General features: G+C 47.5%; 1 protein-coding gene across 1 annotated transcript in view; it reads right to left on the bottom strand.

Moving 5' to 3' along the window:
* The window catches only part of SETD1B (SET domain containing 1B, histone lysine methyltransferase), a 50,542-nt gene extending 37,409 nt beyond the window's left edge, over positions 1–13,133 (bottom strand). Inside the window, 7 exon segments of the mRNA XM_086623225.1 lie at positions 3,949–4,592; positions 4,595–5,123; positions 7,898–8,010; positions 11,225–11,495; positions 12,001–12,099; positions 12,536–12,690; positions 12,993–13,133. Coding sequence (XP_086479351.1) covers positions 3,949–4,592; positions 4,595–5,123; positions 7,898–8,010; positions 11,225–11,495; positions 12,001–12,099; positions 12,536–12,690; positions 12,993–13,065 — 1,884 coding nt within the window. The 5' untranslated portion in view covers positions 13,066–13,133.
* Positions 13,134–13,715: the final 582 nt, after the last annotated feature.

Genomic DNA, 13,715 nt, shown 5'->3' with positions numbered 1-13,715 from the left:
ACATCCTGCTAAGGCTCCAGAGGGACAATGTTACACTTCAACATACATTTCTTCCAGTTCTGGCCGTAACCGCACAAGAACCTGAAGACACTTCAATGCAAGGTGCAAATTCAGGCCAGACATAACCTCCAGGACTTCAGCAGATCTCACTGCAGGGCTGAGCCCGACCCACCTCTACATCTATGTGTAAGCACAGCTCAGAAACTCTCCCTGGGTAAGTGCAAGAGGATCTGCTGCGTATGTACAGCTTGTCACAGGGATGCCGACGTTGCCCTGTAAGAGGCACCTCAGCATCAAGCACGGCATTAAAAACATTCACAACAACCAAGTGAGACACTGAGGGGTGCTGGTGACAGCAGCGGCTTTTGGGGTCCCTAGGGCTGCTGTGCATCACACAACTTCCAGTTTGCTCCCTCAACCATCTGCTAAAATTCACAGCAAGCAGCAGGAGAACGGCTCTCACCTCATTCATGTTTCAGGATCTTTATTTTTATGATTATCTCTGGCATTTTTAAGGCACCACTCCCACCACAGTAACTAGGTGCTTAGTCAAACTACCAGGAGTCTGTTGATCTCTCGATTAAAAAGTACTCTTGTACTTATAAATCTGGAAAAATACCATTGTCAATCATACAGTCTTCCTATTACACACCAGCTATGCACACAAACGAATACGTTCATAAGCTGGAACACAAAAGGCATCATCAATATATAACAAAGTGTCTTGTTATAATCCTGTCACCCTCCCCAGCACGCACAGCCAGGGCCTCTTCCTGTAACAAGCCAAGCAAAAACAAGACCTGGCTCAAATGGGATGTCAAAATGTCAAACTGTACTTACTTAACCTTGGCACTTCTGAAACAGCAAAGATCCTGTGAAAAAGAAATCATTACAGTTCTTTCCTTGTTATCTCTCAGGAACATAGGAAGGAAAGTTTGTACGTCGCTACCTTCAAAAGGTTTCCTAAAATAACAATGCGGCTCGGCTGTTTTATTTCCTTGCCATCCTCTAGTTTCTTGAAAAAGCCCTCTCTGCCTCGTTCTCCTGGCTGGCAGGTTGTGCTGGTTGTAAAGGATCCCTTTTCTCCTCTTACCTCGTACTGCCCACGTCCCACTCTGTTCCACCTCTCAGTGCTCGTCCCTCGGCTGAGCTTAGCAGGACTTTCTCTGCAGACCATAATCACTGCTCTGAGATTAGTCGGAGTTAGGTGTTGCACACAGACACACAGCCCTTCCTCTCCCACACCCAAACTCCCTGCCAAGCTCTGGCTTAGGAGTATCATACCGGATCTTGAAATCAAACTCCGGGGTCTTGCATGATAAATCAGAGCAATTGCTGGGGCTTGGCTGTACCTCCTTTACTTATGGCAAGCCTGGGGTGGTTAACTCGCCTGACAATTTGATAGTGCTTCACCTATAGAACAATTGTTACTGTATTAGCAATCACTGACAAAAATCATGCTTGTTTTGATAGGAAAACAGGAGTATGCCCTTGAAAACCACTTATTGTTGCAGGAAAAACTTCCCTGTGACTCTGCTGGCATCCTTATGAATCCTAAGTTTTTTCCCAGCTAGAGCATTCGCCCAAAGAGAGCTGGGCTGGAGCTGCTCTGGCCCTTGAAGAGCCAAATATGAAGTAAATAACAAGTTCAAACTCTCTGCCCTTTATTGCTTCCTTATGATACTTAATGAGCCCTCCCTACGCTAATATATCATTTCTGCTCAGCAACTCACGCCACACAGAAATATTCGGATCTGCCTTTCCTCTGTTTCGCTGGAGGATTCTCTGAAGGACTGGAAGTTGAATAGTGGTATCACAATAGGCTGAAGCCGGAGGTTCAGCTTTCCAGCCCTCAGACAGACTCAATGCCCCTCTCTAACTCAGTTGGAAAGCTGCAGCTCAAATTTCAGCCTATGTTAAGTCACTGCTCAGCTCCACTCCTTCAGTGAAGGGGGGAAGCCATGGGAGCCTTTTTCTAAAGCAAAAAACTGGGCAGGGGGAGAAGGGCGGGGGAAGGAAGCAAAACCACATGGAGATGTTTTTTTTGTGCATCAGAAGGAGCAATGAAAGGCACAGGCAACTTTTCAAACATGCCAGAATAGCTTAGCGTGATTTGTAACCAAGAGGAGGGTTGAATAAACAGCTCTAACAACAAACATCAAACTTTTTTTGGGGAGAAGGAGACGACTAAGGCAGCAATGACCTGCACGGGGACCCTGCTACCACCTTTCCAACTTCTGCAGAGGATGGAGGCATTTGTATCGTTTTGTATCGCAGAACCATCCACGTGAACTTCCCACACCAGCATCTCATTAACGGGAGACAAAGACTTAACGTGGGCTCTAACGTCAGCACGCCGCTGCCCCACATCACAACCTACAAATATAACATCCCAGCCAGTCCCCAACGCTGATCTCGGCTACAGAAAATGCCTGACCCCACATACCATGCTGGCACCCATCCATCTTCCTAAACACGCTCAGAATTGGCTGCAACCCACTTGCACAAGAGCAAGGAGAGCAGATACAAGCCCAGAATGGCGAGGAGATGAGGGTTGCCTGCCTTCATTTTTTTTTTAGACAAACTAAGAGTACCCCCTCTTAAGCCTGCCAGATCGAGCTCCAGGAATCAAAACTCCATTCCTAATTAATACATCATCAGGTCCCACCGACCAGGGACTTGCCTCCCAAGAGGGAAGCCTGGGCCAGCCCAGATGATGAATGAGACCTCAAGCAGCTGAATTGTTTCAAAGACTAAACTGGCAACCGGGAGGACAAGCAGGTTTGAAAAGACATGTAGGAAAAACAAAATATCCAGTACAGTTACTTTTTTTTTTTTTCCCTATTTACCACTGAGACCTGCACTATGGCCGCAGTGCTTTTCCTCCGGTTAAGCACTCTGCAAAACCTACAGCAGCAGCTTCCCTCTCCTGAAATGCAGCCACTTCTCACTGAAAACCTCACACCTGCAGACTGCTGGAGGGAAATCCATTCTGCCAGCTTAACCCCAGCAAGCTTTCATGAGTAAATTAAATTGATCTACCACACTTGGGACATTTACACAAGCCCAGCCCTCTTGGACAGCTGAGGTGCCCATACCGCGCAGATCTTGCACACCAGGGACAGCAGTTTCGTTTGCTTGCGTGACTATGATAAACACTGAGGAGAAAGGGTCTGGCATTTGCAAAGATCTGTATTTTGACCGTACCTTGACATGGCAGAATAGAACCAACACGTCCACTGCAGCGATACTCACATTTGTTGCACCAGACCTCCCAAACAGACCCTCCACGCAACGTAATTCCTCTGTCTGCTGGCACCACTCCACACCGTTAAGCTCTTGCTGTCCCTTCAGCCACAAATGCCCCAGCAGAGGCAGCAAGCTCCGCTCTATTATTGGAAGACTCAGTGGAGCACATCCCCCACAAGCCAACTGCCTCCCCCTTCCAACCGAGCAAAGCGAGTATTAAAACCCAGCAACTGTCTCCCGTTCAAACCAGATGGCATAAATAGTATTCAATACTTCGGCGTGACATGAAAGCCCCGTTAAGCAAGTGTGTGCAGACACACGCACCCACGCTCAGAGACCAAAGCAAGGGCAGAAAGTGCTCGATTAACTCCTCCAGTGGCTTAAGTGTCTGTCGACACCCAGGACATTCGCACAGCACCAGCACTGGCCAAACTTCCGTGGCTTGTGCAGTCCTTGAGCTCTCCTGCAGCTATAAATTGCAGCAGGCTGCTATTGTAAACAAGGAAAGCTGGAGACCGGCGAGTTGATTAAGACCATCACTTTGTGTCACATCTAGCTCACTTCCAGCTGCCCTGAGTAAAAGAAAAAGCCACCGGAAACGCTACGCTCTAATGACTCTAAAAGTAAAGGGCGACTCCCTGCCCTGTCCCGCTCTGGGGATCCGCGTGGAGCTTCGTAACTCAGTTCCAGCTCACTTACCTCATCCATTTTTTCTGACGTTGGAGTCTGGTCACCAGGCACCATTTCTTTAGCCTCCGAGGTTTCGATTTTGGAGGTCCTGCTCAGCTGATCGATGGGAGTCATGCTGGCCTCCGACGTCCCCCGAGAATTCTGACTCAGGGAAGCCGTCCCAAGGATGGGCTCGTCGTCATCAGAGTCAGGTAACGGCGTCGGGCTAATGTCCTCCAAGCCTGTGCTGGAAGGGCGCGAGGAAGGCGTCTGACCTCTGTAACCGGGCTGAGAGTTCGAACCGTACATTGGGATGGGAGAGAGCTGGGAAGAAGAGGAGGAAATAGGGCTACCTTCCATTCGGATCTCGTTATCCGAGTCGTGCTCGTTAAGAAAGGGTAACTTTGTTCTCTGCTCTTTTAAGAGCATCTCAATCCTTGAGTCTAAACTGTTATGCTGCATTTCTGACTCCATGGTGGGGGTGCCAGGGGTCTCGCTTCTCTCTGGAGTCTGAGAGAAGGATGCTGTGCTCGGCTCAGGAACAGAGTTCGAATCGGGCAGGGGCGGAGGCTCCTCCTGTTTCTCCTTCACCGGGACAAAATCAATGTTAGTGGCAGTGCTGCTTTCCACAACCATCTCAGTGGGAGGTGGTGCAGGTCTCCGGTACTCTGTTCCCTGGAAGTTTGGGGAAATTGCTGCTCGTCGGACTGGGGAAACACAGCTGGTGCCTGGTAGGGAGAGAAGGCAGATTTGTAGCTCGAAGAACTAGAATGGCTCAGGGGAGGAGTGTGAGAGAACTGAATTGGCTCCTGCTGATGGGACTTGAACGTACTAAACTGATGCTCCGTCCCTCGGAAAACACCTGCCGCGTTATGAACGTAGTGATGTCCGGGTCGACGGTTGTAGGCATCCGTAAATTTTGTTTCGTGTCTCCTCGGTTTGTACGCAGTGTCCTGCCCGAAATGGTACACGGGCGTTGTCTGACGGCTAGAATAGCTGGAATCTTGGGAAAACGGCGTCCCTAACCGTGGGGTGTGAGGTGTTCCTTGGGACTGTGGGGTAAATTGGCTGTAGGAGTTTGGGGTGTCTTGACGACAGCTGGAATAGGCTGTGTCGTGGGAAAACGGTGTGCTACTGTTTGGGGTAACAGATGATCCCGCAGAAGAAAGGTTACTGTCTTTCAGGCGCTTCAGGGAATCCGTCAACTATAAAAACAGAAGAGAGAAAAGCACCTAAACACACACTTTTAAAAAGATACTTGTTTAATCTGTTTGGTTTTCAGAGGAGTTCAGTACCCAGGAGTTTGCACTGATTTCCATGGGAAAAAAAAAAAAAATAGGTTACAGCATCCCTAAAAACACAAACCATTATCCATTATTAACAGTTCCCTTTGATTTAAAAGAAAAAGGCAAGCAAAGAGGAACTTGTCTGTAAGAGGAGGAAGAAAAAAGCAGATACAACAGTATTCTTTATAAGCTACACCCAAAAGAGCATGAGTGAACAGGAGACTTGCACAATACTTACAGCTAAGAGAGTTTCAATTTCTATCGACTACGTAAGGCTTGTTTCCATTGCTAATAGGAAAGATAATTAAGAAAATTCTGAGATATGAAATTACCAATTTAACCTTTTTTGTGAACAAATCAAAACATATAAATCGGCAAACTGGCTGCCTGCAACCAAACCTATGCAGCAGGGCTTTGTGTTGGTCCAACCGAAGGAGGTGACACACCACGCTCTCTACCAAACGCTCATCTGTAACAACGAGGGAGAAGGCTACAGGTATAAAAGGCACAAAAAGTTCTCAACTGCTAAAACCACATTTTAAATGTCTTCCCAAAGACAAATGCTCAGGTAGAGCACTACCGATGACGGCGTTTGAAACTGAAAACCTACAAGCCTACTGAGCAGCCAAGTAATTGCTCTGCAACTCACTTCACGGGCACATTCAGGGGGTTTCTAGGAGCAGCCCTGCTCCAACTCAGACTCTGCTGAGCCATAACAGTGCCACGCTAATCATCACCACCAGAATCAACTTTCCATAATGCAAAGCAAGACCTCAGTGAGAATCCTCCTGCTAGCAGAAGAGGTAGGACTGAGTTCCAACTCTCCAAAAGCACACCGGGTCAGCAAACCAGTGAGACTATGGGCTGGCTGCTCCTCTCCCAAGCACAGGTAGGTAGAGACACCCTTAAACCAACCTGCTTGTAACATGCCAGCACCATCAAACTCAAGCTGAGCTCTCACCTGCCTGCTACGCTCACCCACATCTCACCCACTCCATACTGTGGACTTGCTCTCGGTGTGACCCCTAGAGATCATGACCACATGGACACCAGGAAAGTTTCTTTCTCGACTGTTTTAAAACCCGCAGAAAGGGTCAGGAGTGAGGCATGTGCTTCCTGGTAAAATCCCCATCTCTGCACCTTTGGTGTAGATGTAATGTGGACAGTTTTTCAGTGGGGTATGGATATGGCCCGGAGGCAGGGATTGCAGCTTGCAAAACTGTCAGGTCTTTGCTGTTCTGCATGAGGGGGAAAGCAAATGTCAGTATTTAACTAAACTACAACAGCATACAAGCTTGTTGGCAGATTCTAGTGGCAAGAACAAGATGCAAACGGTCCAAGTTACCCGCAAAGCAATAATTTTGGTGGTAATTGGGAAAAAAAAAATCAATTCAGGATAATATAATACATGAACACAATATCTAGAGAAACAATCTTGAAGATCATTACAGCAGGGACTACTTGGGAGGATACCATCAATTAAGTGTTTTGCTGTTAACCCTGAAACAGGAGTAAGAACAAATCTGTCCATTTTTATTGGAGATGTGCTGTAACCGGCAGAAATGAAAAGCCAGACCTGCGCATAGCGGATTCCCCGCAACATCATTACTTGCCTCCCTCCTGCCTTTAAAAACACCTTGCTGGGAAGTAAGGAAGAATCAGCCTCTTTATGATTTTGTGAAGAGTACACTGGGGCTTTGCCTTGTTGCTGTTGGAGCAGTTGGTGGGAGAAGAGGAGAATTTTGTTTTTTCAGATCAATGGGATTTCATGTTCAATGTACAGCTCTTACCTGTCCCAAAAACACCTGATCACAGAATTAATAAAATTATGGTATTTTAAGAAGTCATAAGAGTGCAGAGAAGTAAAGAGAAGGGGAAAAAAAAAAAAATCTCTACCAAATCTCTTTCAAATTTGATGCCTTAAAGTGGGCTCCTAAGCCACAATCAGGAGCCAAAGTACATTTAGACAAGCCAAGGGGGCTGACGACTTCACAGAAACAGGTTTCACTTCCCCTCATCCCCCCATCCCAGTGAGGTGCGCAGCAGAGCAGGTAACTGTACAAAGCCATTTAGGGAATCGTACCCTAAATATCAAAGGACCCCTGGAAGTCCTCAGGAATTCTGTCCACTGCTTTTATTAACAACTGATTCCAGTGACTAATGAAGATTCTGGAAAATTGGTGCCACTATTCAAGCTCAGACACCTTCCATCTTTTAGCCTTTAAGCAAGGCTGAAGAACGTACGTGCTAAGGATTACATACTGCAGACGCTAGGCCAAATGTACCACTGTAAATCATTCCCCCTGACTTCAAGGGAATAATCTCATCTCAGGGACAGATCTGATCCAGCCCTCTTAACTGCAGGAATTTCTGATGTTAATAGGGCACATACTCTTGGTTCAGTATGTATTTTTCATTGCAAAAGACAAAAAGCACTTACCACGCTACGCAGACACCGGCATAGAGATTAGCCACGTGCACTGCACTCGCAGGGAGTTACATTTGCTACGACAATTATGAACAAGTTATATTCAAACATGAATTAGTAACATCTGCTGAAACTGTGGCAAGACGAAAAAAAAAGAAGCTAAATTAAAAGTGTTAAAATGCTAATGTTAATGATGCGTTTGTTTGGAATTTTCTAGAAAGTTATTCTTAAAGAAAACAAAAAAAAAAAAGCCAAGCAAACATACCTGGAGAGTTTCATTCACAGTTGGCGACACATCCTGTTCGGTGCCCACGGGAAGGGTCTGAGGAGTGTAAAGACCATTAACGAGCAGTTCATAGAATCGCATGCGGGTTTCACCTGCACAGACCACAATGGAAGAGTTCATGAAACAGAAATAACACAGTCTACATAAAAATACATATTCTTGACACCCGCACGCTCCCGGCCTGCCGTATCCACCCAACAGACGAGCAGGTATCACCTCTGAGGCTCGCAAAGATCATTTTAAAACAATCTGCTGGGCAAGTGAAGCCAGATACTCCCTTCTCCAGCCAAGACAAGGAGGTTTCTAAATCCTTTTTCCTCTTCTCAGCCTGCTTGGCAGCTCTGCTCTTTACTACGCTTTCTGGAGAGCAGCAGTTTTCCTCCTCTCCAAAGTGCCAAGCAAATAGCTTGCAGATTTGAGAAGTGAAACTCTCACCCAAGGGACAAGCCTCTGCCAACACCCAGAGCCACTTCAGAAAGCTCTCAACACACCTTGCTAGCAGAAACTGGCTGTTATTAATGCAAACACGGTGCATGGGAATGCCAAGGACAAAACCGTTAACGCTGCTTTTCCAAAAAGACACCGACTAATCCTTTTTTTTCCCTCCTGCTAGTTTCAAGGTGTGCTCAGAGGCATCCTTTGAAGAATAAAAGCCAGAGACGCAAACTATCCCATATATTGTTACTGAGCCTTAGCTTTTTGATTCCTAAACTCTACAAAGACCCTGTTTCTTAATATTGGATTTTTCGTTACTACAAAAACCCAATCCTACTTATTCTGCAGTCTGTAAGAAATCTGTCATCAGCTTCAAAGGCAACAGACTCAGACCCTGAAACTGTCTGAATTTTGCTCTGAGAGATAAAGAATATATAGAAAAATGGACAGACCCAGCACCTGAGCCCAGAAAATTAATTCAGGCAAGATCTCCCTGAAATGGGACTACTTTCATGAGGAAGTCCTGCAGGATCAAACCCCAAACTCCCTCTGAACCACTCTGTGCCATTTGAAAGCAAAGCACCCCTTAGCGCGATTCTGTGTACTGGAAAAGACTCATTTATCTCGAATAAATGCTTCAGACGAGGTGATTTGGTTATCAAATCTCATTTCATAAAGTCTTGAGCCACAGAATCCTCAACTATGTAAACTGTTCAGCTGAAGTCATGATAAAATAGATGTCTTCAAGACAAGAGCTTGAAGAGATGCTTTAAATATGAACACACACTGCCCCCCCTCATAAGACTGTAACGCTGTGGATATGGAAAGTGTTAGGCTGACTTTAAAACTTGTTTTTAGATAAATACAAAGTAATTGCTAGAAAGTTTTGTAATTCCTCCTAGATCCCAGTTATAATTCAGTAAAAGTTACAATTTCATTTTCAAAGAGGTTTATGAATGTGAAACGATTTCTATCTGTTTCTCTAAGGACAGGTAATTATTGTGTCCATTCAGTAGATGGATAAACTGAGGCAGAGAAGTTGCTTTAAACCAGTCTGCCTTAGATGAGGAGACTGGATTTATTAGTTCCAGATTCCCAGGCCTGTGCTCTGGACAGAGAGATAAAATAACACTTTTGCTCTTAACATTTATTTTGCTAGATTACAGCTCTTAACATTTATTTTGCTAGATTACAAAAATCAAGTTAACCAGCCTTTCATTCTCTTGAAAAGCTGAATACTAGAAAGAAACGTTGAAAACTATACATGCATATTTTAAGAATGTCCTAACCTGCTAATGCTATTTTAGGAATAACATTTTTACTTGATTCTGACAGATTATCGCACACTGACGGTCTTACTCTTTTAGAATGAGAGATGCAACCGTGGAAAAAAAGAATACAGCTGGCAAACAAAACAAAAATGCGATTTGAAACCAAGACTTCAATGCTTTCTCCCAAGAAACAGAAGCATAAAACCTCCTCATTTCCCTGATGCGCAGCTAACTTTCTTCAACAGCTGTCTGCTCAAGACTTGCAGAGTCGTTTATAAAGGAGGAGAACAAGGAGGAATGTAGCACAATCAGCTTCTTTAAAACGCCTCTCATTAAGACATCCACCACTTACAAGCCTGCTTTAGCTTACATCATTACATCTACAAATGATTAATTTGTTCTTAAATGTATTTTTTACCTTCAAGTTTCAAAGCAAGCAGGGGAAGAAGCCTGTCTGTAAAAATTAGTGATACTAGAATTTCAGAGTATACGTATGTGTGGTCAAGCTTAGCTCACAATAGAAAATATTCTACTACTACTGTGATTTTTCTTCTAACAGTCATCAGTAACGTCAATAAACGTCCTACTATACCCTCTTACTACATGTGGCACATCAACTGCTGCTAAATAATTGCACCGGTTGTGTGCTAAATCGTTGAAAATCTCTTAACACAGAACAAAAATATCAGCATTTTTAAGAAAATGGTGTTAACAATGTCCTCTTCCCAAGAAAGAGTGCGGTAAGTCGGTTTTAAACTAGAAATGCCATGTTTGGAATGAAGAACTACAAGTGGCAACTGAGCTACACCTCCTCAGCTTTAGACATTTTCTAAAATTTGGGCACGTTTTAGCAAAGCCCTTCACTAAGAAGCTTGGAGGACCAAGAGAAAAGACAAAGAAATGAAACGCAATGCTTTCACACTTCCAGAAACTTTACTGGGCTCCCCAGGGCTGGGTTCCGGGGCTGAGAGTCGGTTATCTCCAGGACTCAGAGCTCCTGTCGCTTTAAGAGACAGTCTCACACTTACACACTCGCACACACTGACAAGTGCTGCGTGTGCACTCTTTTGCTGCCAGCCTCGAGCTTGCTGCTAAGTATCAATGAAATGCCAGGCACGCGAAGCACAGCACCCAGCCCCGCTGCCGCCACCAGAACCCAGAGATTTGGGTCCCAGGATCCCCCAAGGTTTGCCCAAAAATCCCAAGTTTGCAGAAGCCAGGTGCCAGCGGGTCCGGCAGCCCGGGGAGGTGGCCGAGTGGGGCCAGCCTAGGACACAGAGATGGCGGGACACGAGAGGCCTCCGAGGGCAGAGAGCAGGGGACAGGGCAGGGTACACAGGCAGGGGACGGGCAGGACGGCAGCATTTTGCAAATTACAGGGCTGTCTCCTAGCAACAGACAACACATTTGGCTCCACGTGACTTGCAAAGGCCCCAGAAACCAGACCCGCTCACAGGGGGACCGGAGCACTCCCTTCATATTTTTAAATCGCCAGGCCCTTTGCAGTCTGCAACGGCCTCTGGTTTTTAGGAGAGGGACGGGCAGGGGCATCACAAACCACACACACGTGAGGCCGAAACGTGCCTTCCCCCCACCTCACCTTTCGTATCCAGCTCCACGTGGATGATGTTGCCCATGACAGAGGTGTTGTGAAGGTGCTGGACGGCCTCCCGGGCACCCTTTACAGTGGCAAAGATCACTTTGGCGATGCCCAGGTGCTTCTTGTTCTTGGGGTTGTAGAGAATCTCCACCTCTTCCACTTCGCCGTATTTCTTGCACATGTCGGTCAAAAAGTTTTCGCGGATGTTGTCGTTCAGCTTGGCAAAGGTGACCTGCTTGGGAGGCACTGGCCCCACGTAAAACTCATCAATCTGGAAATGGGCACAAGGTGAGGGGGGGATAAAAGTAATTGTCATCGTTAACAACTGTAGGCGAGGGTGTAAGCATGGCACGGGAGGGAGAGGGTTAAAGCATCCTGCAAACTTTGGGGAAAGAAAACTGCCTCCGAGGCTGTGGGATGAACCCTGGAGCTGAGCAGAGCCTCTGCCGCTGCAGCCATTCATTGAAACCGGCTCCTTTCTGGGATACAAACATGTATTTTGAGCGGGGTTGTCAGCAGAGAGCCCCCCCTCCGCCGACCCCCACCCGAGGAGCCCCCAAGTCACAGCTCCAAAACCTTCAAGTGATCTCGTTAGACAGATGTATTGATTTCTCGTTATCTTTATAGAGGAGGATTATTGTTAAACAGTTTGCCAAATAATAATGTTAATAAGAATATGACGGTCATTTAAACGGTCCATTAAACTATTCAGAACTGAAGCTTCACTCCCGGATAAACAAGAATACAGAGCTAAACCCAAAAGTCGGGGGCAGTACCTTGAATTTAGGGACAGACAGCTCCAACTCCTTAGTTTTGGTCCATATTCGCCCTATTCTGGGATCCCTGACACAATCCACAGGAGCGATTCCCGAGTTCTGGCAGGAGGAAGAGGAGAAAAAGCACAAAAACAGCAGTAACAGGGCTTGAAATTTAAGACAGAAATAAAAGAAAAAATAAACCCCGAGGAAGCACGGGCTGTCTCAAGGGAAGGGGAAAGCACACACACACACACACGTGTCAAATTGCAATACTGCTGGGAAATGCACACAGATTGGAAACACAGAAATAAAGCCGCACGTTTGGGCTCCTTCTCGGGCTCCTGACAGTTGAACACATAGTGTCAGGTGGCAGTAACTTTGGTGGCTGTATGCGTGTGTGTGTCCCCCAGACCCCCCTCCCACACATATGCGCCACGGCGGGGATTACCACGACCCGGAGGGACCCCCAGCCCCCAAAAACGCCGGTAAAACGGAGGGGGGGGGGATGGGGGGGCACAACACAATGGGGGAAACCCACGACCCCCCCACTCACAGGCATGCTGAAATGCTGCCCATCGTAACGGTAGAGTTTGTGCTGTCCTTTTTTCAGAGCCGGGTCAATAATCAACTTGTAACTTCTCCAATGGTGATTTCTTTTCTCGACAGAAGTGCTGGCTTGCGTGCTGTTCTCCATTCCGTTGATCCAACCTGGACGCGGGGAAGGAGGGGGGGAGAGGAAGGGGGAAAGGGAAAAGAAGAAAAGAAAAAAAACACACACGGAAAACCATAAAGTTAAAAAAAAATATTCAACAAAGACCTCTTCGTTGTTTTTTTTTTTTTTAAACCAGCCGCCCGCTCTACACACCCAGGCAGGGAGGAAATCCACCGCGAAGCGAGCCCTAAAATGGGGGAATTGCCAGCCGGGTCCCCCCTCCACCCCAGCCAGACAAGAAGCAGAGAGGGAGGAGGAGAAGAGGAGGAGGATAGAAAAAAAAAAGACCCAATCTCACTTGAACTCTGCTTTTTGCCATGATCTTCAGGGTGCTTGGCTTTTTCCCCCGCCTTGGTCTCTCGGAAAGACATCGCGCTCGGCGGCCGATCGTCTCCGGGCGGCGAAAGGCGAGCTCCCGTCTCACATGGGGCCGGTTACCGGCGCGGGCTGGCCGCCAGGCTCCTGCCTCCCGTTTTCGCGAGCCACCACATATTGTGTGTGCTCGCTGCTGGCGGCGGCGGCCTCCCACAATACACCGCTGCGAGCGCCGCGAACGCCTAACCGCCCTCCGCCGCCTGCACATTCACGGCGGCCGCGCCGCGCAGCCCCCGGCCCGCGGCCGCCCGCCGCCGCCCCGCCGCCGCCGAGCGCCGCCGCATGGGCCGCTACCGGGGTGGGTTTATTTTTTTTTCCTCCCCGCCCCGTGCTTAACGGCATGCGGGGGGGCGAGTGGAATCTGCCCGCTGCATTTACCTTAGCGCAAACTGTTTCTAAACAAGATGGACCTATAGGTGGGACAAGTTTGGTGGTGGATTTTTTTTTTTTTTTTAGGGGGAAGACTTCGGCGAGCCCGGACCGGGCGGCCGCAGGCGGAGCGCGCCGCGGAGAACGGGGCGGGTGGCGGAGGGGGCGCCGCCGTTTGGCGACGCGCAGCCGGGAGGGGGAAGGAGGCTGAAAGCAGCGGGGGGGGGAAGCAGTTTTGCTTATTAAAGGTCCGGGGCCGGCGGCAGCCAATCAGCGG

This window comes from Tauraco erythrolophus, chromosome 19 (assembly GCF_009769465.1).
Source record: "Tauraco erythrolophus isolate bTauEry1 chromosome 19, bTauEry1.pri, whole genome shotgun sequence".
Lineage (NCBI taxonomy): Eukaryota > Metazoa > Chordata > Aves > Musophagiformes > Musophagidae > Tauraco > Tauraco erythrolophus.
Note: the sequence above shows the minus strand (reverse complement) of the source record. Positions and strands in the feature narration are given on the sequence as shown.